This window comes from Hippocampus guttulatus, chromosome 6 (assembly GCF_054856545.1).
Source record: "Hippocampus guttulatus isolate MCC_2025c chromosome 6, RoL_Hgut_1.0, whole genome shotgun sequence".
In the NCBI taxonomy this organism is placed as follows: domain Eukaryota; kingdom Metazoa; phylum Chordata; class Actinopteri; order Syngnathiformes; family Syngnathidae; genus Hippocampus; species Hippocampus guttulatus.
The window spans coordinates 7,920,174-7,946,745 of NC_141266.1; the positions used below are offsets into that span (position 1 = coordinate 7,920,174).

Below are 26,572 nucleotides of genomic sequence, written 5' to 3' on the forward strand. Positions count from 1 at the left end.
CATTACCAAATATTTATTAGCCTCTTGATGAACATACAACCATACATGGGAAAAATATTTAAAGACAGAGTGCGTGTGGAGGTGGGGGTGGGATAGGCCTGAAAAAAATGACACTGTATACCAGGGGCGGGGTGGCCATCAGGAATTATGAGAAAATATGTGAACTTTCCTTAACGGACAGCATATTTCTGGGTGTTATATTTTATGGCATGTGTCTGCCGCACCCTGTCACCAATGTTTCGGCGCCCAACGGCCGCACCCGGATCCTCGTCAACAACTATTTTTCAGCAATATATATATATATATATATATATATATAATCCTCGTCTCACCTGTTGGGTGGTATGTGTATGTGTGTGTATGTATATATATATATGGAGCCTATTCCAGCTGTCTTTACGCAACAGGCAGATTACACTCGAACTGGTTGTCAATCAATCGCAGGGCACACATACACAAATAACCATTCACACTCCTGATCACACCTCGGGACGATTCAGAGTCTTCCATTAACCTGCCATGCAAGTTTTTGGAATGTGGGAGGAAACCGGAGTACCCGGAGAAAACCCACGCAGGCACACGGAGAACATGCAAACTCCACACAGGAAGGCCGGGGACAGATTTGACCTCACGACCTCTGCACTGTGAGGCGGACGTGCTACCCAGTCGACCACCATGCAGCCTCATGTTAACACACTGGTCAGTTATTCATATACAGACTACAGTAATGTATTTTATTAAATTATTATTATTATTATTATTACACATAAACGGGACTTGAGTGACCCATTTGCTTGAGTAGTAGGAGCTGTATTAATAATACCAGCAATGCAATGTTTCTGCAATACTTGCTATCCATGTTTGGAGAACTGATTACATTTGGTAAAAATAGACTTTGAATTTTACGATGACTGATTGTTGTTAAATCAAATGTCATTCCAAACCCCCCACATCCACCTCATCCTCGTTACTTCCTCCTTTTTTGTTTGAGAAAAAAATGACTGTATAGCGCTGTGACGAATGACTGTGGTTTGTAGCCACATCCTGTTCCAGCATTATTTAAGGCGACAGCAAACAACACACATAATAATAGATGCCCGGGTCCACGTCTCAGGTTCGTACTTCACAAACAACCTAATATACGGCACAGCCATCTGATTAATCTCACCCCAGAGCACTTCTTTGTTCGGATTCGTAGGACTGTGGACAATGATCAGCAAGGGCCTGATTGACATGAGGATATTGGCTGTGGATGTTTTCACCAGCGGTAACAGAGAGGGCTTCAGGAGAAGCGTCGTCCTCTTCCTCATGTGTGTCTTCCTAAGCCTACTCCTCAGTGGCTTACTCGTCCTGTACCTCCTCTATACTCTGACTTGTGAGCCATCAGTGTCGGGGGGGATTGCCGCCCTCCATGGGGTCCTGTTGACATTTGCCCTCTTCCTGTCACAGAGAGTACGATGCTTGTTCACGCTATTTGTCATCTCCATTTTCACCAAGAAGAGTCGCAGTCTTCTGCTAACCGCTGGGACAAGTGTAGTTGTCCTTGGGAATATTCACAACACTTTGGAGAACCTCACAGGCTTGGTCAGGAGCCTGATTTGTAACCTGAGGGCCAAGAAAACAGCAGTCGTTGCTCCCTTCAGAAACTATGTGGAGATGTTGAAATGGCTGGCTGATATTTTGCTCGGGGTGACGGATCTCGGTGTGGTCAAGCTTGACTCCCAGCTCAAGATTTCACCTCAAGTGAACTTGGAAAATTTTCAGGAGAGACTCACCCAAGCCGAATTAAAGCTGAATCAAAGTGTCAAATATGCAATGACCTTTATAAACACAGTCTCCTCTGTAAAGGAATGCATTTATCCTATCGTCAGCGTCTTGGTGCTCATGATCTTTATAATACTGCACATAAGAAATTACTGCAGTGACATGAAGTACAAAAATTCTTTCATCAGCGACAAATTCATTGATTTTGACAAGAAGCAGAAGGCGGAAGGAAAGCAACACGTGCTCCCTCTCACGTCGGAGGAGGAGAAGCTTTATCCGTCCATCCCTTCCCTTCGTCCCACCGCCCAGGAAGGAAAAGCTCTGCTCAAATTTGGCATTCCGGTCATCTACCATTTGGTCATCTGGGTCATATTTATAACTGTGGATGCCTTGTTGTACTATTTTGTTGCTATTATAACAACTAAGCTCTCAGAAATGGAACCATTCCACGTCCCTCTGCTGCTGAGCCTCAAAGTAAGTCCTTTGATTAAATTACGAGTCCAACGTCACAATATATTTATTTAACACTATGGCAGATCACTTAAATGCATACTCACACACAGTAAGCCACTATTTCATTGATATTTGTTGCAATTCTGATTCATATGTTAACTAAGATGATTGGTCAGTTGCTTCCTCGCAGTGATGCATTTGGACATCCACTCAGCTCACCAAGTATGCTTTCTTGCCTAACAATGATGCACCAACAACACCTGTGGGGAGTTTTCCAGACAGGCACGGCAATAGGAATATAATGTTATATCAATTTAGTTACCTATGAAGAGTATATAATTCAAAAATCAATGGGAAGTGTGAATAATATGCACATTTTATGCACAACAGTGTTTCTTGCATTTTTCAGGGGGTTGCAGCCTTAGTTGGTGTAAAGTTGGGTGAAGAGAATCACCAAAAGGACTTTTCTTATTCTGTGACGCTGTTTGAGAAGCAGTGCCTCCCCAAACCCAAACTGCTGCTCACAAACTCTGTCGGCCCACTGTCTGCCATCCTGCTGACCTTGCTTGTTATGACCCCAGTGGCAGCCAAGTTGGTCCAGATCAGGCTCATGGTGTGTGAGAAATTCTACTGCACCGCTGCAGAGGAGAGGCTCAAGTATCTTCATGCCAAAATTCTGAGGAAGAGGTTAAAAAGGAGGCGAGAGAAAGAAAGCGGCAACAGTTTTAAATCACTCATCACTAAGGTATGAGTCATAAAATAATGCATAATTGGGGGGGGGGGGGATTTCTGAGGTTGGATTATAATCTTTTTCCTTTTTTGTCTTCACCCACCAGCCACATTTCTGGTGTCCATTGCTTTTCCCTGAAGACGTCAACGTTTTGTGAGGAAATTTTTTCTCATACACATAAAGACTGACTGACATTATATTCATGTATCTATTCATCCATCATTCCATTATCTGAGCAGTATATCCTCAAGAGGGTCGCAGGCATGCTGGAACCAATCCCAGCTGTCTTCGAGCAATAGGCGGGGTACACCCTGAACGGATTGCCAACCAATTGCAGGGCAACCGGTTCAGAGTGTCCCGTGCCTACTGCCCGAAGACAGCTGGGGTAGGCTCCAGCATGCAGAGGAGAAGCAGATCAGAAAATGGATGGATGGATGGATATATATATATACACACACACACACACACACACAAACACAGTGCTCAAAAAAATAACGGGAACGCTTCTAGTTACAGTGCGCTGTTTAAGTGCTCCCTTTATATTTTTTTGAGGAGTTATATGATTTCTTTATGATTTATTTATTTATTTATGATGTATCTTGGTCTCTTTTTTTTATCTACACTGTATACCCCAAAAACCTGGACAGGGGTGTGTAGACCTTCTATATCCACTGTACATCTTCATATCATTCAGTAGCAAGATAAGTAGGTGAAAAGTTATTTGGAATTACTTGCATTTCTGCATAAATTAGTCATACATATGTCACGGTTGATCTGTTTGGGACCAACAGGTGGCTCTGGAGGGCTCCTCCTACAGCGGCACACCTGTTGGTCATCATGTCATTAGTAGGTTTTCTGTTAAGAGGACTCGTGGCCAGACCACTCTGTGTTGGGTCATTGTTTGTGTTGCTGTCACTGCTTCTGTTGGTTAATGTTTATCATGTCATATTTATTGCTTATGCCATGGGTTTTGTTGTTACTTTGAATTCTTGTTGTTTTTAAGACTTTGCTTGTTTTGGAATTGGTTTTCTCAGTGTTTGATTAATACATTGTGCCAAGTTCACCCTGCTCCTTTCTCTTGCCTGCTTTTTGGGGTCCTCCCACCACCATGGCAACATGTTATGTATAGTGGTTTATAATGTGGTCATCTATAACCATGCATTCCTAGTTTCAAGCACTTAATTAATTGATTTCACTTTTTGCCTTTCAAGACTATAAACATCTCAACAGTTTATATAAACTGACAAGAGCATCAATTGATACGTTAGCGTGATCAGGGATTTGACAAATAAAACTGCTCTGTGTTTCTTGCATAAGCAGTTTTGTTGGGATTCTTCTTATTTCAAAAGCACAAAGCTTTAATGAGACAAAATAAAGGTGCCTTGTGTGTGCATGGATTGGGACCGTGTACTTACATTATCCAAGACAGATGTCCCTTGAATGTGCAGTGAACAGCATTACAGCACAACCCTCCTTCCACTTGCATCTTTGTATGACTGATAAGTTATTTTTGCTTTCATTTTGGAGCATTTGTCTTTCATAGTACAAATTCTTCAACATTTGATGATTTAATTTACTGGCTGTGTGTTGTCAAAAAAAAAGTTTTCATTTGACTTATTGACTACATTCAATTGTAAACATGACCTAAGTGGAGTACAATGTCCACAATGTCACTAAAACAAGAAACCAAGTCATGTGTGGTGGTCCATGTCTTTTTCACAGTACTGATTGGGTCATTTTATTGAACATATAAACACATGACAAAGAGTGGAGCCTTGCCCAGCGGTCTTTGGGCAGCACGTGGGGTACAACATGAACTGCTTGCCAACCAATCGCAGGGCACACACGGACAAATAACCATTCACAATCACATCTCAGGACAATTTAGATGATTTAAATAAGCTACCGTGCATGTTTTGGGAATGTGGGAGGAAAACCCACACAGGCACAGGGAGAACATGCAAACTCCACAAAGAAGGAGGAAGGCTAGAGCCTGGAATTGAATCCCAGACCTTCGCACTGTGAGGAGGACGTGCGAACCAGTCGATCACCGTGCCGCCTCACATTAAAACACTCGTAAGTTTTTCATATCCAGACCACAATAATGTATTCCAAAATAAAAGCACACTATTCTTTACTCATGTGCGGATAATCTTATGTATGAGTGTTACATGTATGCCTTGATTGTAGTTTACCTTGTACTTTTTTCCCCAACTCAACTGTACTATTCCTTCCTTCCTGTGTGGCACCATCATTTCAATGATAAACAGTAAGAGGAAGTGGTACAGCCAACGAAAGATTGGGCCTTGTGTGAGTCACACGTTGCCACTGACCCGTGAGGCAACCTGATAAGCTCACATTATGTCTCAACGGGCCCTGCGGCAGAAAACCACGTCAGCATGCCAGCCCGACAGCAAGCTCCCACATGATGCTTGCCGACAGCCGCAGACCTTTTTACCAAGGGAGGGAAGGACTTTGCTCCATTTAAGGGCAAGGATGGAGATAATGTGCCATCCTGCTGAATGTGCAAATGCAGAGTTATTGTGGGTCAACAAAAATGTAATTACTGTCAGTCTATTGACTTTTTCTCCAGTCTATGAAAAGACTCTTTCACCAAATGCAAAGGTTGAGATGACAACAAGACTCAACAAGTCTCAGGCAAGTGTTCATATGGTATGACAATAATAGTGCAGTCTAAATCATGAATCGACACTGTTCCTCGTCAGCCACTTCCACTTTTATTTTTTTTGCAACGATAACAAAGCTATTTGGATTTTATTTTCAAAAAAAAGTACATAGCACGAAATTGACCTTGATGTTGAATTGACCTCAATCCATCCACTCCTAAGGGGAAAGATTAATTAACCCTTTCAGAGGCCGCAGTTACTTCCGTGGACAGCCTATCATGTTATAAGGTTACAGGGTGCATGAAAGGGTTAAAATGACAACAAGTTACACAGAAGCATATATAAAATGTGTAAGTAAGCATGATGATTTCTGTTTGAGAGAGAGACGTTGCTCAGGTGCTCATGGTGGTGTGTGCACAAGGACACGAACATAGCTGGAGACTCAAACTGGTTTACTTTCGTGACTCACATGTTCACACAGAAATTACTTTTCCATCATATGGCTTTCTGATCACAGCTGTAGGTTGGCCCACCTGCAGGCAAAAGATAAAACAGAGAGAAATGTTATGTGTAATCGAAATGAACTCTGAGGACAGGTGGCATTGTGGTCCACCATACAGCTCTCTATTTGCCGAGTAGCACTTCTTAGCCTGTTTGGTATTTCACATTACAAATGTTTGTTTTTCAATCACACTTTTTCATCATTTGTTCAAAACATTCACAGTCATAACCGTGTTGGCAAACTTTTGAGCAGTCCTGTCACTAGACCTTAAATTAATATTTATGTAGACTAGATATTGCTGTAATAAATTAATACAAAATGTAAACATATTGATGTGTTTGTGTACTGTGTTAAAACAGGACTGTAGTAACGCTGGCCATAACACACACACACACACACACACACACACATTTTTTTTATTGCTTTTCCACATTACACACACAGGTGAGCTGTAGCCTAGCCTAGCCTAGCCGACCAACAGGCTTGACTGGTCCGCCAGTCAATTGCAGAGCATATTTGACAAACAACTATGAAACATTGTCTTTCATAAAAGTACATATACTTTAAGAGGCTTACTTTTAACTACCATAATAATGATAAGAATATGCAAATCCACAAAAGAGGGCCTGAGTCAAGATTCAAGTCCAGAAACTTTGTACTGTGTGGCGGACCCGCTATCCACTGTGCAGTGTGCTGCCTGAAATGATGTTATATATTCATTGTTAATATCTTCAGAATAAGGTCATTTTCATTTGGCAAAAGTGTGATTTGAGGCCAAATAATTTCCGGACGCACCATTTCTCCATTGCATAATCAATTTTACATAACTATTCATTTTAGGACATTGACTCCACTAAAATGTTTTTTTTGGACAATGTTTTCAATTAGGGTAAAGCCAGTTGAAGTGAGTGGCCACTTAGTCTGAATGTCAAAATTTGGAGTCGAGTCATTTCATGTGTAATAAGTCACAACATTAACTGCAACGTTTCTGGCTTTGTTGTTAACTTAGAAGTCGCTATGTTGACAATCTTTTGTAGCTTGTGGAACACAACAACAAATGTGTTGCATGCCAGTGTTTGTGCTTGTGCGTTATTTCAACTGTACCATGCCAAAGCACGACTGTTCCACGTGAACAAGGATTGGGAGAATTAACAGGAGTCAAACAGTCTGGACTGGCAAATACCCCTTCTATCTTCAGTGGTTTTCTTTTTTTGGGCATCTTTACTGACCTGGTCCCTCTGCTTGATTCGTTTATAAACATACTCAGAGAAGGGTTCTCTGTGGATGAATCTGCCCCAGCCAGGTGTGGTCTTCAGCCGTCCTTCCTCGAAGACGACTTTGCCCCTGGAAATGGTGATCACTGGCACTCCATGGCACTCCATGCCCTCAAAGATGTTGTAGTCCACAGCCTGGTGGTGCGTCTTGGCTGAAATCTTTCTGCCAAAATGCAAAGGTACAAGCAAAGGCCTGTTCAGAGCAGAAATCTATGTGCCACAACAGAGAATACGATTCTGTGACCGCTTTCACTTGTGATTCTTGTGTTCAAGCAAAAATTGCCCCCCTGGAGACGATGTTGGACAAGGAAAGATTGATGTCAAGGTAATTTTATGCGTGGATATAAAAATGGAAATGTTTTTTTTTTCCCTCAGAATTGTTACTGCAGTCCACCGATAAAAGTCATGTAAATGAATTGCCGCTGTTCTTTTCCGTTAGTTCCTCGATTGGAATGTAAGTCAACAATGTAATGAATAAATCCTTCTGATTTAAAATGATGACTGAAGTAGGACTGTGTGATTATTCTACACTATTGATTAATTGAAGTTGAATGGTCAAGATAATGCTTATGTTTTATCGATTTCAATTTTTTTTCAGGGATTGGCAAGTATGGTTACCACAGGGGTGGGCAATCCGAGTCCTGGAGGGCTGCTATCATGCATGTTTTCCATCTCTCCCTGTTGCAACACACCTGATTCAAATGAACAGGTTCAACAGCTTGCTGATGATCTGATTATTAGAATCAGGTGTGTTGCATAAGGGAGAGATGGAAAACATGCATGATAGCAGCCCTCCAGGACTCAGATTGCTCACCCCTGGATTACCAGGTACTGAGATCGGGCTGATACCGTCTTTTTTTTTTAAATCATGAAGGCCACCAATACCAGCCACTGATACTTGAGGGGGGAAAAAAACAGTACCAGTGGTATTGGTACTCAGTGATAATGTCTGTATCAATGAGCACATCCAATCACCACCAAGTCAGACTTAGCCTACCTGAAAAACATTTTCAGAGCATGTCCAGCACTCAATCGTCAAGACCTTCATCATACTGCTGGATTACCGTATTAACTATTGTAGCTTTGGCACTATGCTCTATTTGCATAACTGTTGTTGATCATTTTCTGAGTATGACCCGTTTTTTGTTTTATTTACTTATCTTTTGTTACTGTTTTGTTGGTTAATTTTATGATTTTCTAGTGTATGTGTTCTTTGTGGATGGGAGAATCTGTGTGTCCAGATTGCAAACAGGTGGGACATTCTGGTTGGCTGGTTTGTCCTGATTGCCACCGTCGTACAGGCCACAGGTGGCATAGGAGTTTTTTTTTAAACCACCCAGTTTGCAGTCAGTCTCTCTGAGCTCTCCTTCTTCCAAAACTTGGCCAAATCCTAAACCAGATACCATTTTTGTGCATCTTTTTTTCTCCTGTTTTTTTTTTTTTGTTGTTGTTGAGGAGGCAGCTTCAGGGTTTGTCTTTAATTTCTAGTTAAGTTTGGAGTCAGAATCCATGTCCTATAAATCCAAGACCTCCTATGTTATAGGAGGTCTTGGATTTCATTGTGGGCGGCCCGGTAGTCCAGTGGTTAGCACGTCGGCTTCACAGTGCAGAGGTACCGGGTTCGATTCCAGCTCCGGCCTCCCTGTGTGGAGTTTGCATGTTCTCCCCGGGCCTGCGTGGGTTTTCTCCGGGTGCTACGGTTTCCTCCCACATTCCAAAAACATGCATGTCAGGCTGATTGGACGCTCTAAATTGTCCCTAGGTGTGAGTGTGGGCGTGGATGGTTGTTCGTCTCTGTGTGCCCTGCGATTGGCTGGCAACTGATTCAGGGTGTCCCCTGCCTACTGCCCGGAGATGGCTGGGATAGGCTCCAGCACCCCCTGCGACCCTAGTGAGGATCAAGCGGTTCGGAAAATGGATGGATGGATGGATGGATGGATTTCTTTGTGAGTTTACTTGGCCTACTTGTCCCTCTGATGACTCCAAATAAAATTCGTAAAACAAATTTGTGTGCACACCACCCTCCTTAGGGGAGACTCGGGGGAGATTTTAATCAAGTTATGTTTTGGGTTCCCCAAGACCAGGAAGATACCAATCCTATTCCACATTACAGTGGTACCTCTACTTTCGAAATTAATTGGTTGTGGAAGAAATGTCTTAACTGGAAAATTTTGTAAGTAGAGACGCATTTTCCATGTAAATGCTCTTATCCATTCCAAGTCCCCCCCCCCCCCAAAATGAAGACATAAATGTTTTCTAAAGCATAAAAATGCATCAAAATATGTAACAAATACAATAAATGAGAGTTGTGTATAATGTAAAACACAAAGAATAGAGTAAAGAATAAAAATGGTCATTTAACTTTTGTGTCCCTTATTTGCCCTCTTTCGTTCATGTTCTCATTTTTGCCTGCCGTTTTGTAGAGAACTGATCCAAAGATTGCTTGTGTCAGCTTTTAACAATCCTTCGAAAATGTCCAAGGCGAACCTCAGAATAGTGAGCGATTGCCCGACTATTGAACACTTTTTCTAGGTGATTCACATTTACGTAAAACTATCCGAATGCCTCATGGCCCGAGGACGCTGCATAGACACATATCGATCTATCTACATACACATACGGTCGAGGTCCCTCTTAGCCAATGGGATGCCAGGATGATGTCCGGGAATAGCCAGTGGCAGAGCAGCTACAGTCAAAACTCGGTTTTCGAACGTCTCGGTTCTTGACCAATTCGGTTTTCGACCAAAAATTTCGATTTTTTTATGCCTCGGATGACGAACAAATTTCAGTTCTCGAACAAACTGAGCGCACTTGTATGCACCATTTGACTCCTCTCGCCTTCCTTACACGAGGAAGTGACGCTTCCTCTGGTAGACTAGGAAGTGACAATTCCTCGTGTTGCTTTCCATTGTGAGCAGACGTGTTCAGTAAACATTTTTATTTTAAAAAGAGCGGGGTTTCGGTTTTCGAACAATTTCGGTTTTCGAACAGCCTTCTGGAACGGATTATGGATGAAAACCTATGGTTTGACTGTATCAGTATGTTGCGTTATGCCCATACTGTGTTTTTACCTTTCGTATCTTGAAATTTATTTTATAACTAGAGGAAACATTTTACTGTTGAGGAGTTTCGTAACTTGAAAATTTCATAAGAGACGTTCGTAAGTAGAGGTACCACTGATCTTGTCACTTGTGCCCAAGGACTGTCTGTATCATTTGCACAACTGTCACTGTTCAAGTATCTCATTATTAACCCTGTACTTTTGTGTTTATGCCTTAAATGTATATTTTGTTTCAGTGGCTTGTTTGTTGTGGCTCAAACTACCGGAGACAAATTCCTGGAGTGTTTGTAACAGTCTTGGCTCATAAAGATGATTCTGATTCATGCCGTAATCACTTCATCTGGATGACAACAAGACAGGGTTGCACCACGGGACAATGCCTGGCAAGATGCTAGTCAGGCGGCATTATGTACACAACTGTTCTCACCATTTAAAAGTTATTGGGTCTATTAAAAGGTGTCATATAAATCCAACTCGGCAGCAATATAGAATTGCGTACTGTAATTGGACAAAAAGAAAGATCGACTGACTCCAGTGCAAATGCATTTATTATTATTATTATTGTGCACCTGGGCTTCCATATTCCCTATCGTTTTGAAAAAAGAACAAAAAGAAAAACAAAATAAAAATGTTGCAAAGACTGAGACAAATAAGTTGCATTCTCATCATCCAAGGAGCCTATTTGTGTGACATGAGGCCAGTGACTGTGCTTCCTCTGTGTTACGCAACTGTTTGTAGCCTCTGGCGCCGGATGTTATGGAGTGACACTTGCATGGAGAGTTATTAATTCCGCAGTTTTCCAGATGAATTCACGGCAGCAGCAATTAATCACGAGGCATTCTTGCGCTTCAAAAAAAGCAAATGCTATATCTATCGAAACAAGAAGGCTGATTGGATCAAAGAACAAATCAGTCCACTGTAACAACGGAGCAAATCTCAGATGCAAGCATATCAATTTACAGTAAGGTACAGTACGGTGGGTCACGATGAATTCTTCTCATCAGTTGATAACGCCTTCCCTCAGGGGCTCAGCCCAGATTCTCTTCTAAGCAGAACAGCACAGTCTCGTTTTGGATTACATAAACGCGCGCGTGTGTGTGTGTGTGTCTGTGTGTGTGTGCTCCCAACCAGCTCAATATGAAGAGACCTCTTGTGTTAGGCTTTACATTTGTTAAGGAGGAGAAAGGCGGAAACAATTCCAAAATCAGATTCAGTTTGTCCTTTGCAGGTTAATGTCCTGACATCATATCCGTTGAATTTTAATGTTAATTCAGCACATTGGCTCATAACAAGATTCATGGTATTGTTTGTGTTCTTGGTTTTTTTTTTGGAGCTGTCCTTCATAGGAAAATGGGATGTGATCTCCCATGTGAGCAATTAATCAGTGGAATGCTGAATGGCCCGACTGGGCCCCTCACCTTGACGACTTGGGATCCCAAATAACCACATCAGCATCTGAGTTCTTGGCGATGCGGCCTTTTTGTGGGTAGAAATTGAAGATTTTCGCTGCGTTGCTGCTGGTGACAGCTACAAATCGATTCTCATCCATTTTGCCGCTGTGCTGGGAAGTTAGAAAAGCACAAATAAGCCGGTTGGAGTGAGAGCGCAGGGTTGACAGCACTGTACACAATTAACAGACAGAAGCCAATGTGGTGCAATGTGTGATTTGAAAGCACTGAAATCTGCACTTAGAACAGCTCCGGGCCTGGAGGGCCACTTTCCTGCTTGTTTTCCAGCTCTCCCGGCTGCAACACACCTGATTCAGATGATCAGCTCATCAGCCAGCTCTGAAGCAGCATTAGAACAATCCTGATGATTTGAATCAGGTGTGTTGCTCCTTGGAGAGCTGGAAAACAGGCAGGACAGCGGCCCTTGAGGACCGACTTTGGACACCCCTGACTTAGAAAACGAACGGTCAGCTCGATTAATTGACATGTCAGTGTCCGTTTAGTCTCCTCACTGTTTGTGAAAAACACAGCGTCACAAATGCTCAATTGCAACAACAAATAAATAATGCAACAGCTAAATTCCAAGTGACATATATGTAATTGAATAAAAGAAATCCATGGTTGTGGGACACCACAATGAATCTCTTAAACGGAAATCTGATGTAAACACAGTATTAAATTTGTCCCAGCTCTTTAGAACATGTTGCAGGCATCCAATTCAATATGAATATTTGCAAAAGACAATCAAGACAGTTTGGAGTTGACTCGATATCTTGCCTTTGTCATGAATCTAGATTGAAAAGGATTTCCTAATCATGACTGCATGTTCTCTTTTATGTACATTCTACACAATGTCCCAACTTCATTGGAATTTGGGTTTGTCTTAAATCCGGTTTACTTTGGCAGGAGAAACGTTCAGCAATTCAAATCATGAGTACCGTAGTTTTCGTGGGATCCGGTCATAGACTTAAAAATAATGTAAATTCTCCATCCATTTACAGTTGTCAAATCCTCACACATCTCCTCTGATGATTGGTAATACTGTAATTAATATTGCGTCAAAATTGTGCATCCAAAATTGTCTTGATGGTGAAGGAGAAAGACTTCGATTCATGACGGAGTGTAGCTTCACAATCTTTAGTGATATGGAAAAGGTGAAACAATAAAATATGCTCCTTATGCTATATACACTGTCTGAAGAATATAAGCAAGTGAGTGTAAGTATGGGCATGTGATGTGGACATACCACTCCCTTCTCCCAAATGACAGACATCCTATCTTCCACACCATTCACCCCGTTAGGGATCTTGGTGAAGTCGTCTTTCCCGAGCGCCTTCTGACAAACTGAGAAGGTGCAGTTGTCGGTCCCCGTCACACTGAGGTCATCACTAACGACGCATTTAGGGGATAAATACACAAAAGAATGACAGAATAGTTGTGTTAGAATAATAAGAAAAAGAATTCTAAGATAAGATAAGATAAGATATCCTTTATTTGTCCCACACTGGGGAAATTTACAGCCTCCAGCAGCAAGAATGTAGACAGAAAGAAGAAGAAAAACCAAACAAACACCATTCAATTAAGTGCAATATAAATACAAAATGGATAAATCGCAGTGCTATTTACGGTTGTTTTCCACATCATTTAATTATTATTAATATTATTGTTGCTATTTTTTATTCAGCAGCCTGACAGCAGTTGGTAGGAACGAGCGTCGGTATCTCTCCTTCTTGCAGCGCGGGTGGTAACAGTCTCTGGCTGAAGGAGCTACCTAGTGCCGTCAGGGCGGGCTGGAGAGGGTGGGAGGGACTGTCCATCATAGCTTTTAGCTTAGTTAAAACCTCTCCTCTCACATGAACACTTTGAGATGGTAATTCATGCCTTTGTCACATCCCGGCTCGATTACTGCAATGCCCTTTACTTTGGAGTCAGCCAGTCCTCCATTAAGCGCCTTCAGCTGGTCCAGAATGCCGCCGCTCGCCTCTTGACTGGTACTCGTAAGAGGGAGCACATAACTCCTACTCTGGCATCCCTTCACTGGCTCCCCATTCATTTTAGAGTTATTTTCAAGATCCTCTTATTTGTTTTCAAATCTCTGAATAATCTCGCGCCACCTTACCTCTCTGAGCTCATCCGCCCCTACACACCTGCCCGGCGCCTCAGGTCTGTGGACCAGACTTTATTAGAAGTACCAAGAACTAAACTGAGGCTCAGAGGGGATCGAGCCTTTTCTGTTGCTGGTCCCTCTCTCTGGAATGACCTCCCACTAAACATTCGGCAAGCCTCCTCGCTGCCCATCTTCAAAACCCTCCTCAAAACTCACTTGTATTCTTTGGCATTCGACTCAGCATGACTTAGATTTGTTCTTGGTTTTACTGTTTGGTGCTTTCTACCGCCTTTATTACCGATTTGTCTTACTGTTTATTGTGCATGTTAAATTGCTCCATGTACAGCACTTTGTATGCAGCGATGGCTGTTTGAAAGTGCTCTATAAATACTGTTGACTTGACTTGACTTAGTTAGCATCCTTCAGTTGCCCACCTCCTCCAGAGTGTCAAGGGAGCAGCCCAGGACAGAACTGGCCTTCCTGACCAGTCGCTCCAGTCTCTTTCTGTCCCGGGCTGAGATGCTGCCTGACCAGCAGACAATGCCATAATGGATGGCCGAGGCCACCACCGAGTTATAGAAAGTCTTAAGGAGCGACCCCTGAACCCCAAAAGACCTCAGTTTCCTGAGTAGGAAGAGTCGGCTCTGTCCTTTCCTAAATGCAGATCTTAATTGGAAATTCAAGAATGAATGCTTGCCATGCTAATCGTACTATGTACTGTACATTCATTGTTCCAATCATTGCATTGATTTTCCCTTTATGATGTTTCAGTGATGATGTTGTTCCAACCACATACACACGTAACTGTGTTCCAACCTTGAGATGTGCAACACCCCATACTCAGTGATTCGGTGGTTTGGCCAACACATAGCTTTGACAATGGGGCCAACAGGTGGCTCTGTAGGGCTCCTCCTACAGCGGCACACCTGTTGGTCATCGTGTCATTAGTATGCTCTCTGTTAAAAGGACTCCCGGCCCGACCACTCGGTGTCGGGTCATTGTTTGTGTTGCTGTGACTGCTTGGTGTGCTTGGTGGTTGGTTCGCGTTTGTGCGTTACTGCCCTGGATTTTTGTTTGTAGTTTTGTCATGTCAAGTTTTTTGCTTATGCCATGGGTTTTTATTTGTGACTTTGTATTTTTGTTGTTTTCAGAATTTTGTTTGTTCTGGATTTTCTTCGTATTTTGTTGATCCAGTTTCTCAAGTTCACCCTGCTCCTCCCTCCTGCCTGCTTTTTGGGTTCCTCCACCACCACCCACGTGACAGATAGAATTATCCATTAATCAAACAATATTTTGATGTTACTTGTCCTCATTAGCTTTGCAGGTGAGTGGGAGCCCATCTTAGTTCACAGTGAGTGAGGGGTGGCGAACCACCTGGATTGTTCGCCACCCGCAACCATTTATGCTCACATTGTCACCTGAGGGAAAACTACCGGTAAGCCTTCAATTAACCAGACATGTACTGTATATTTTTAGAATGTGTCAGGAGGTAGGCAGACGAAACCCAGGTAAGCGACCTACTTGGCCAGCAGGTCCATGAGGTACCCAGGAGTGCTGGGGTCAGGTCTTAGAGGAGGACCCATGACGAAGAAAGCCGCATGGGCCCAATCCTTGTGCCAGTAGTGAGTCCCGTCAGTTCCCAGGCCTGCTGCAATGGGCTCCCCAAACACCACCCGCCCTAGTAGGTGAAAGCTTCACGTCAGCTTCACTAAACGATTTCAACGTCATTTACTATTCAAGAGTGTGACTGTTTTATAAGCTTTCCTTGTGCGACGTCAACCATCACAGGGAAGCATTCAATATTTTGAAAACATCAGTGGAAGGGAATTGTAGCTTTCCCTCACTTATAAATTGAGCATCCTTCCCCTACCATTTTTGCGGGCTTTGGACACCACGTTGGCTGCAGATTTGCTCATCACATGGACCACATACAGAGGGCAGTTGACAGCACTGGCAATGGTGATGGCTCTTTGGGTGGCCTCGGCCTCCACTTCCTCCGGCCGACACAGTTCATGACCCTCAGGCCCTGTGATGCCCATGGACAGCATCTTCTTAGCTCCCTGACATGTCCCGATGAAGTGAAAAACAACAAAGTGGGTTGATAGTGGCAATTGGAGAAAAACTGCTCAGTGTGCCACAATATCGACACTATAATTCCACTGATTCCACAAAAATCGTATGCAAAATAGTGAAATAGTTATAAATAATCTGTGACTTTACACATCGTGCTTCAAGCATTAAGAACATGAACTTTAATAAAACCTCAAAACAGGAAAGTGCCACGTTGCAGGCTGTTCAATTTTTTTTAAAGATCTGCTGCTCCCTAGTGGTGTTCGTTACCATAGCATCTGTATCAACGAGAAACCAGGTAATCGCCACTTTCTTAAATAAAATAAGTCATATTTTAACAAAGAAAAGTGTTTACCTTAAACGACCAGGTCTGTTACAGTCAGCTACATAGTTAAACACATCATTCAATTCTACCCCTTAAATACAATTATTCATAAATATATTGTTGTATAATCAGTACAGTTCTTTCAGTTTTTTGTGTTTTCTGAAATAAAATGACATAGGCCATTATTTTAGGAAGGCAACATTATTTTACACTTGTTTTTATACGGCACTATGAGATATTTGATCTGATCTCTGCTTAGTGCAAGTCTGTGTGTGTGTGTGTGTGTGTGCGTGCGTGTGTGCGCGTGCGTGTGTCAAGTTATGGCAATATTTGACCCTACCAACCTCAGCAATCAGGTCTCCGTTCTCAGCATGCACTTGAGCGATTGCACCAATGGTCTTGCATTGGGCAAAGGCCGCATAGAGATCAATATCCTGCAGCATGTACAAATCTTTATACGCCATAAACATTTTAAAGGAATTGACTCCTCTTTCTTTGGCGATAATCTCCATTTCCTTCTTGACCTGGAAAGGAGAAAAAAAGTATTAACTACACTGTTATAGTTCTGAAGAGCAGCTGTGGTGTTTGCAGTTTCTTCCTGTTATTTTGTGTTGTTTTTCTTTTTTGAGATTTTTTTTCCGGATTCTCCAGCTTCTTCCCACATTCCAAAAAGGAAGAATCTTCGGTTAACTGAGCACACTAAAGTGAACATAGATGTGAATCTGAATTTGAATGGCCTGCATTTGGCTGCCAACCATTCCAGAGTGTCCCTGCTTCTTGCCCAAAGACAGCTGAGATAGGCTTCCCGATTGGGAACAAGGGGTGTAGAAAATGGATGGATGAGGATAATGAACTGATGGCTGCTACTATTATGGGGGCAATGGATTTCAGGAAGGAAATTTTGGGGGACCATGATGCTTTTCTGCCTTTTTACTCTGTCAAAATGACCTCAAGCTATTGACATTGAAATAGATATTGAACAAAACATCTGCAGAGGCTTGACCACTCAAGACATTGCTCTCTATACATAGACAGCATGTATGTGCTCGACGTAGAAATTGGTGCGTCTTGATTTTTGTGCTGGTGCAAACCTCGATTAGCATGTTTGGGAATTTGCCAGACCGCGCTTTCCTTTTACAAGCCTCGGTGGATCTCACAATGTGGTGGCTGAAAGTTGGCTAAACTTTATGCTTGCAGGAACCAGGTCTAAGTTGTGGCACAGGTGATCATGGATTAATTTTGGTGAATTTGATCAGGGTACTGGTTAATAGACTCTGAGCGCCTCAGATATCTGTGGTGGATGTCATTTTTAATTCATAAATGGGACAACAGCATGCATCAAACCCTCTGAATCACTGCAGAAAGCAACTGAACATAATTTTTTTATTATTATTATTATCATTATTCTTATTATTATTATTACATTTTTAAACTCACTATTAAACTCACTGTGTGGGGGGGGGGGGGGCACTCGGGCACAAACAATTGGGTTGTATGGTAGTCTCCAAGTGCCAATTTCACAGCAGTGATCTGTGGCTACCCTGGCGAGCTTTACATCATAGGTGTCAAATTCAGGTCCTGGAGGGCCAGTGTCTTGCATGTTTTCCAAGTCTCCCTGTTGCAACACACCTGATTGAAATGATCAGCTCATCAGCAAGCTCTGCGGAAGCCTGACATTGAACCTGTTCATTTGAATCAGGTGTGTTGCAACAGGGAGACTTGGAAAACATGCAGGACAGCGGCCCTCCAGGACCTGAGTTTGACACCTATGCTTTACATCATCCACAAGTGGAGGTCTGCTTGCAGTTCCTTATGAATGTAAATTGGGCGTGTCAATCTCTGCTTGGACGAGCGAGAGAGTTTCTGCTTCCTCCATGTCAAGAACTGCACCTCTGGTGCGTTGAATTTAAAGGGAATGAGAGGATCTGCTTTGATTGGCCGCTAAGCTAGACAGCTGTTTCTGCCCACAGCGACGCAAACCACCCATTTCTAACTGTGCGTGTCTGTAAAAATACCAAAATGAAGGAAACTCCAACCATGCGCAATAGTTAATTACAACAACAAAGCTGGCTCTGCCACAGGACTCCAGACCTTTGAGACAGCTTCCCTCTCTATTTATGAATTTGTCTGACCTAAGTTGACCGCGAGGCTAATGGAAATAGACAGACAAAATGATAACATTGAATTATTATTATTATTATTATTAGTAGTAGTAGTACTATTGTTATTATTATTGTTATTATTATCATCACTGTTATTTGTTGCAGTAGCAGTAGTAGTATATATGGGTGAGCAAAGGCAACCCATTCACCTGGTCACTCCACCACGTGACAGCGACATGCAGTGAGTAGTCACAGCACACTTTGCTGTCCGCCATCTTGCGCCAAGAGTCGTAGGCCTCCAGAAGAGACTTGCCTTTTTGGGGGATGACAAAGTCCACAACCATTGTTGTCCCTCCTGCTAAGGCAGCCTGGTGAGATATAGTTACAGATTAACCGCTGAAAGGTTTTGCCACTTCAGTGCTAAGTCAACTGCCTGAAGGTTGCATGAAGGTGATGCAAGGACACTTGCTTCTGACATCCACCGATGCCAGAAAATGTTACAATATCAGTGAACTTAACACTGGCATTTAGTTTTGTAAAAATACATGTCCTAGTAACGGCATCAGTCGACGTCAGTGGTTCTTAAGCTGGGTTCGATCGAACCCTAGGGGTTCAGTGAATCAGTCTCAGGGGTTCGACAGAGCCTCTGCCATGGAGGTTAAGACACACCCAACTCACCATGTCAATTAGTTATGACACGCCCGCCTCGCAATCACTGGCTAGTTCATTTTGTGCAAAATTAAAAAATGTATACTTCATACTTATACTAATTGTTTACTTTTTTCTATTTTTAATAAAATGCCTTTTTTATTACTTGAATTTGTAAAAAAAAAAAAAAAAAACATTTTTATTTTTCACTAATGAAGGGTTCAGTGAATGTGCATATTAACTGGTTAGGTTCGGTACCTCTAACAAGGTTAAGAACCACTGGTCTAGGTACACTGCCCTCCAATCAGATAGTTAGGTAAGTAGTCAGCAATTTTTTTTTTATACAGCACTTTTACCAGAGGAGTCACTAGAGTGCCTTGCATGGTTATAGAATACAACACAGAATGTCATTGTTTTACATTTTACAGTTACAGCCAACAACGACAAGAAAACCTCAAAAATGACAACAACACAAATCGCAACAAGCTAATGTTAATGAAATGCTGGGCTAAACAATGTGTATTTTTGAAATTGTTCACGACAAGGATTTATAACCTTTCGTTTTAAATTTTGTGTGAGGGACATATAAAAGCCAGTCAAAAGACTACCGTAATCTAAAAGGACAATACAATGGCACCAAATCCACCAAGAAGAACCTGAGCAGGGTTCAACTGTAATGGTGGCCTGTTTACCCGTGGCCAGTATTCTGGTGTGTTGGGCCATTACCTATGTTCAGATGCTGGCCCAACCGTGCCAGGACATTTTTCATTGCAGACAAAGGTACTTTGTATTTTTTTCACAGACGCATGTCACTTTACAGCGGTGTGTCATTACGAACTGTCTCATTGAAGCATCGCGAATGTTGAGTGATATTTTTGAACATTTGTTTTTTTATTTGTTTCTATGCCGGTCAATCAAAACATAAAAATACGTCTTCACATGAAAACTGTCAGTGGCACTAAAAAGTTTGAGAACCGCTGCCTTTATAGAAGTAAAAAAACATTTATTATTAATGTATTAGACAGTATCATTAATTTATACGCGCCCAGTACCACTTCTAACAGGGCCACCACAACTTAGATGGTGGCCTGATAGGGTCACCCCTCAAAAAAGGCTTAATGTTGGACCCCTGTTGAGGGCACTGTAAGAGACAGTGAAAAAAATTAATAGTGAAAAAAAAATTCCTAATAAAAAACGGGGAGCAAGTGCAAGAATAATAGAACAGGAGTGACCGACGAGATGCATGCCAAAGCCTAATAGCGCTATTCTGACCGAGCTATAATGACACGTTCTAATCTTTGTTGAGACACGTAAAGTGAGAATTACAAAGTCCCTGACACAACACCGAATCCTGCATTTTTGTAAATACTCGCTTGACCCATGATTCATGGGTGAGCTGACCTTACCAGTCTTCCACTCTGCTGCCCTGACAGAAATCATTATTGATTCTCAAAAGAATAATAATGACATGAATGTACTATGCAATCAGATTGGAAAGTGTGTGTGTGTGTGTGTGTGTGTGTGTGTGTGCGCGCGCGCGCGCGCGCCCGCACGCGTGTTCGTGCATGCATGTGTTTTACCTGAGTTCCACTATGGAAGTCATCCACAGTCTTGGTGCCCATGAACGCCAGCTCCAAGTGTGTGTGTGCATCAATTCCACCCGGCATCACCAGTTTATCACGAGCATCAATAATTCTTACTCCCTCTGGAACCTGAAGATTCAGTCCAACTTCCACTATTTTCCCATTTTCAATGTAGACGTCACTGACCACAGAGAAGTCTTCATTCACAACTTTCCCTCCTTTTATCAGGATCCCACGGGGCTCCGCCATCCTGCTGTGCAACTGATGAATGTCTATGAGAATGCAGAGAGAGGGTTTGCACAGTGGAAAGTCGCAATGACTTTTAATAAGTAACAGCTAATGTCTGTTCCAAAGTTCACGGAACATCAGCAAATATGCTTGTCCTAAGACCTCGTGGCCATGAACTCAACAAACTATTTCTCTAATAGTTGTAGGCTACACACATCGCTTGCGTTGACTTTTTACACCTTTAAGTCTCAATGACCACATTCAACAGGCCTCAAGTACATGTTATACATAACTCAGCCACCGGAGGGTAATAAAACACCGTTCCAAAACATTGGCTTCGTTTCGACGTTTATGTAACACACAAATGTGACGTTTTCATTATTTTTGTAAAAAAAATAGCCTGCTTTGCAGTTAAACATGGACAAAACTTTGGGATATTATTCTGTTCTGCTAAAAAAAAGAGATTGTATGACATAATGCAATCTTTGTAATTAATATGACAGGCAACTGTGGACAGCTGTGCTGCGTGTGCAAAAACATCCGTGCAAACAACATTCTCCGTTTATTTTAGAACTAATAAACTATGCCATACAGTACAAAATACATCTTGTGCACCCCCACCCCAAAAAATAAACACGCCACACTTATCATACGTGTACCTTACTCAACTATTGCTGAGGCAGAAGTTGGTCGTAGTTTTCTTATTTCTTGCTGGGAGGCAACTGTTTTAATACTGTATTTTTCATGTCAGAAATTCAAAATAAAAGTTGGACCTTCAAAATAAAATAAAACATAAAATTATTGCAAGAAAGCAGAAGAAGTTAGCCTACTTGTTTTCTCGGTTGTTTTATGTTTACGGCCAAGGTGTGTGTTTCATCAAAATATTTTGCTACTGCCACTACTGCTGCTGTTGTTGTGTGTGGTTGAGTTTTGTATTTATTTTATTTTATTTTACTCTGTTTTATTTACGTTTTTTTTCGAAACGCATGAAGGAGTGGCACCCAAATTTTGTTGTATGCTATACAATGATAATAAAGGCGATTCTGATTCTGATATTTACTCTCAGTATGATTAACATACTGACTGCGATATTGACCAGTGAAAGATTCGCTTTCTCAGTGGCACTCTGCTAGCTCCTGCACTATCAGAAGCACGAACCTACATTTACAATTCACATGAAGTGTATACATTTCCTTTCGCAATGTGACTTCAGAATCTCCAGCACTGGCATTGATCTCTCTCTCTCTCTCTCTCTCTCTCTCTCTCTCTCTCTCTCTCTCTCTCTCTCTCTCTCTCTCTCTCTCTCTCTCACACACACACACACATACCGCTGAAATTGCTGTTTCAAATTTTAGATTAATCTTTCAGCATGTTCACCAAGGCAAAGAGTGACATCAACCTCTTTCACCCTCTGATTGGTTGATTGGAGCTGCTCGTGATTCATAATTACATGCAGGTGAGGACGAATGTCGAAAATTGTTAAAGGTTTACTCTCATCACAAAGTTTTTAAAAGAAAACTTCGGATCAAACATTTGCGTGAATCAGGCATGATTACATTCTATACTGAAAGCTACCTCAAAATTCTCGCTAATGCTTGTTACCAAACTATTCCATTTCATATTTCTGCTTCGAACTGATGAGTACTGTCACAAAATCCCACAGAGTGTAATGAGAAGACAACTCCAATTGAAACAAGAAAAATCAGTTGTAATCCTCTATAGCAAAAGATCTGTGGAGCCATTCTAAGTTAGTGTTTCATTCTGCATGGAAGTATGGATCACACATTACAGCTCTAGACTCATTAGACTGAACTTCAACTTAATTCTATACTCTATTGTACACTTTCCTTTTACTCTGCTGTATACTTTCCTTTTAAATCGTTTCAAATTATCCAACAGCTCGCCTGAAATGTAAAGACTCATCAAAACACAGTAACAGGAAAGTTGGCTGAATCCCGGAGACACTCATTGTGTGAATGTTGTCTTTTATTTTCTTTTTAGCTCATAAATATATCTTATTTGCTTATGTAGAAAGCCTACCCCAAAATTTTACCAACTGTGCAGGTCCACAGAACTGGGAGTGATTTCCTTTTTTTTCTAGGAATATTGGAAAGATTGGTCCACCTTCCTGGCAGCGACTTTGATGATTTTGGTATCTGCAGGCAGCACACAGTGTTTCTGCAATTTGCTATCACTTAATCCAGCCAAATGGGGAATGGTTCAATCTGATTTTTACTGCAAGCAGTTCAAGTTATCATTTTTGGCACGCAAACAATCATTTGCTTCAAGAAATGCCTTTCACATTCAATATGGGTGTCACTGCCATATTAAGCAGCTTTTCATTCCTTCAATCTGTCCCCCAACCTAATATAGTCGCCTAATAAATCCTCAGGACGTGCAGTTTGACTACAAATGTGTGCATCCACACGTAGGAATCAAGGTATTTGGTGACTTTGTTCTTGTTGCAACTGAAGGGAATCATCACAAAGTCATAATTGGATCAAATTGTTGTGTAACAAAACTATTTGCTTGTGTTTATTTGGCTGATTTTTGTATATCTACAAAGTCCAAGAAAATGCGAATGTCCTCTCGCTGACCTGACCAATTCATTAGGCACGGGTATATCAGTTTTCAGTGTATGTATTTACAAAGTAAACAATGGGCCGTTTTGAAGACGTAATCCTTTAACAGTACACCGATTAATCCCGTGATTGTGGTTTGTAGTGTCATGGAACTGCACTGTATCATACAGAAAAAGCCCTTGACATACTTTTACCTTATTCAGCATTACAAACCACTCTGTATGATATAGTGGAACTCTACCCATCAGCAATAGATCAAAATATACGGAACCCACAAATCCACTATTTATCAAATTAAATACGATGAAATTTTATGACCTGGTTGACTTTAAAATCGCCCAATTAATGTACAAAGCACACAATAACCTGCTCTGCCGAAACATTCAGAGGTTTTTCGAAATTCGAGAAAGCAGCTATGATTTAAGAGGTACCAACGTATTCAAAAAACTCAAAACAAGAACAAACATCAAGCAAAGAAGTGTATCTATCAAAGGTGTTAATCTGTGGAATAATCTCAAAACGGACCTGAAAATGAGTAAATCGCTTGCTGAGTTCAAAAACAAATTTAAAAAAATAGTACAAACAACCTACATCAATCAGAGTTAAAATGATAAATTCAAAACATTAAATATAATGATAAATCAGAACTAAGTTGATAAATAGAGAAAGGTATATAAATATCCATTATGAATACAAGAGAAAATTGACACAAGAGTGTCAGGGTGTGGAAGTATATAATCCCGATACAAACCAAAAGTTGTAAAAATATCACGGTTAAGGGTAAAGTATGAGCCTTAATGGAGACTTCTTTCTTCTTACTTTTTCTTTTCTGATTGATATAAAAATGATTTATTAGATATAAACACATAACGGGGTAGGACTAGATAAGTTTTTTACTTCTTCCTACTCCCTTGAACATAATAACTGTGTTGAATGAAGATTGATTTCTTTCTTTTTACTTTTTTTATCTACCTTATTTTCTGTCATATTATTACTGTATATATGTTTTATGTTCAACAAACAAACAAACACGCATGTCCGAGAAACATTATTCCTATAAATCGATACCTGTTTGAAAATGGCAATTTTAATGGATGTCAGTTTTAATGTGGTGAGTCAGTGCCTAATTTAGTTGACTTTATAAGGCAGGGGTGTCAAACTCAGGTCCTGGAGGGCCGCTGTCCTGCATGTTTTCCAAGTCTCTCTGTTGCAACACACCTGTTCATTTGAATCAGGTGTGTTGTAACATGGAGACTTGGAAAACATGCAGGACAGCGGCCCTCCAGGACCTGAGTTTGACACCCCTGCTATAAGTATATGTTTGAACGTCATGGATTAAATGTGTGTGAAAGTAAGGGCTGTACTTCTATCGACTGAGACCACAAAGGTAGGTCCAGACATATGCAGTTTGAAAGAGTAAATATAGTAAATTCTTATAATGAGTGTAGTGGATGATGATGATGATTATTATTGAAAGGGGTTGTCTTTTTTTTAGCAAGCTAAATATAACAGTGTTCTAAAATTGCACGTGGTTTTGTTCATAATGTGACATTTTTTTAACCCCCACCCCCCTCCCCCGAACAATATGGCCCTGATAATGCTGAGATATCCCAGCTGCATGCGTGCGTCTGCCTCCCTTTTATGAGGAGTTGTTAGCCAATGGGAGAGATTAGTTTTTTACTTCAGTAGATTGGTTGTCTGCGCCGCATCAAGAGAGACAACTTTCCCCATCCATTAGTGTATTAGCGAAGAAACACACATTGGAGAGACAAAGATGCATGCGCTGGAGAGATAAGCGCACGCACGGGGCTTAGGAACACCTAACCTTCACAGTTGCAATAAACAATAACATGTGACTTAAGAGGATTTACATAAGATGAGAGGAGTAATCAGAGGGAGTGAAAAAGCAATGAGGCAGCAATGGCATCTCCTCAAAAGTATCTGTGTTGGGTTGCTGAAAGAGGAAAGTTCTGATTCCGCTGGATTTAGAAACGTTCACGTGTTATCGTTTCATTTCCTCCGCCAGCATTGGAAACCGACTGAAAGTGAGTGAGCGTGCTCAGTCGGGGCAGTGGAGGGGCAACACCTTCGCAAATAAATCACTCAGGTCAATTATCATTGCGCTGCAGTCATGGTTTTTGGTGAACATATTTTTAGATTAAAATTTGGAGCAGTTTCTGTTACTCGTTTCAACATTAATATGCACATGATCTGTTTCTAAGAAGCAATTAATCCTTTCGCGATCGTACGGCGTACACTCATCATTATAAAGCTGTCACCATGATCGCGAAGGAAAATCGGAAGAAACAAACATTTCAGATGATCCGTATTGTCCCCTTGACTTCATTTAGTGTTTTTTAGTTTTGTCTCTAATGCGGTCATTTCGAGCTCTTTTCTCTCTCCATACAGTTGCCGGCCGAAAAACACAACACATTCAGCAAGGACACACGTCAGTTAGATTCAAGTGCACTCCAAGAATGGACACACACACGCACACGCACACACCAGATGTCGCTGCATCAAAAAGAAAGTCATTTCATTTGTGAAGATCGAAGACCTTGAGCTGAACGCACGCATCATCCACAAGGTCACCACATTTTTGCGTACCACTTAAAATAAACACACGAAAGTGCATTTTCTTTACAATAGCAATACGGTGTTTGTGACTACATATGAGACCACATTGAAACGTAATTGATAGCGGCTCTTCTATATTGGGTGGCAAAACAACATTTTTGATTGACTAATTTCCAATGATTATTGTCTCCGTGGCTATGCTCACGTGTGTGTATCACATCCTTTATGGTTGTGTATATTTGGGCAACACGAATCGGCTCTTGAATATTCATGCCGTGAATTGTAACAGATTGCATTACCTCTATTGACAAGCAGATGACAGTGTTCTCCTCAGGCTTCAGTCAGTACAACGAGCTCTCATGAAAACAAAAAAAAAAAAAACAAGCAAAGAAAACAAACAAAAAAAAAACCCCATTTGTTTTGTACTATCTTGCAGTAGGAAATCGTATCCCTAATATATTTGTATTGATCAATATCAACGCAATTTTGTA

At 41.4% G+C, this 26,572-nt stretch overlaps 2 protein-coding genes across 4 annotated transcripts; one reads left to right on the forward strand and one right to left on the reverse strand.

Moving 5' to 3' along the window:
• Nucleotides 1–1,205: 1,205 nt before the first annotated feature.
• dcstamp (dendrocyte expressed seven transmembrane protein) lies at nucleotides 1,206–3,470 on the forward strand. The gene is made up of 3 exons (XM_086113891.1): nucleotides 1,206–2,238; nucleotides 2,627–2,962; nucleotides 3,054–3,470. The coding sequence occupies exons 1-3, from the start codon at nucleotides 1,210–1,212 to the stop codon at nucleotides 3,102–3,104; spliced, it is 1,416 nt and encodes a 471-aa protein (XP_085970017.1). The 5' UTR covers nucleotides 1,206–1,209; the 3' UTR covers nucleotides 3,105–3,470.
• A 2,192-nt stretch (nucleotides 3,471–5,662) lies between these two features.
• Nucleotides 5,663–21,697, reverse strand: dpys (dihydropyrimidinase). Of its 3 annotated transcripts, none has more exons than XM_086113361.1 (10): nucleotides 21,592–21,697; nucleotides 20,692–20,966; nucleotides 18,673–18,831; nucleotides 16,706–16,885; nucleotides 15,837–16,026; nucleotides 15,488–15,644; nucleotides 13,106–13,247; nucleotides 11,830–11,972; nucleotides 7,306–7,513; nucleotides 5,663–6,107 (listed from the first exon to the last, which is right to left on the reverse strand). In XM_086113361.1, exons 2-10 carry the CDS (start codon nucleotides 20,941–20,943, stop codon nucleotides 6,048–6,050), a joined length of 1,491 nt encoding a protein of 496 aa, XP_085969487.1. In that variant the 5' UTR covers nucleotides 20,944–20,966; nucleotides 21,592–21,697; the 3' UTR covers nucleotides 5,663–6,047. The 3 variants fall into 3 exon arrangements, with proteins under 3 accessions (XP_085969487.1, XP_085969489.1, XP_085969490.1); XM_086113363.1 differs by having other exon boundaries at nucleotides 21,587–21,674; XM_086113364.1 differs by having other exon boundaries at nucleotides 21,582–21,640.
• Nucleotides 21,698–26,572: the final 4,875 nt, after the last annotated feature.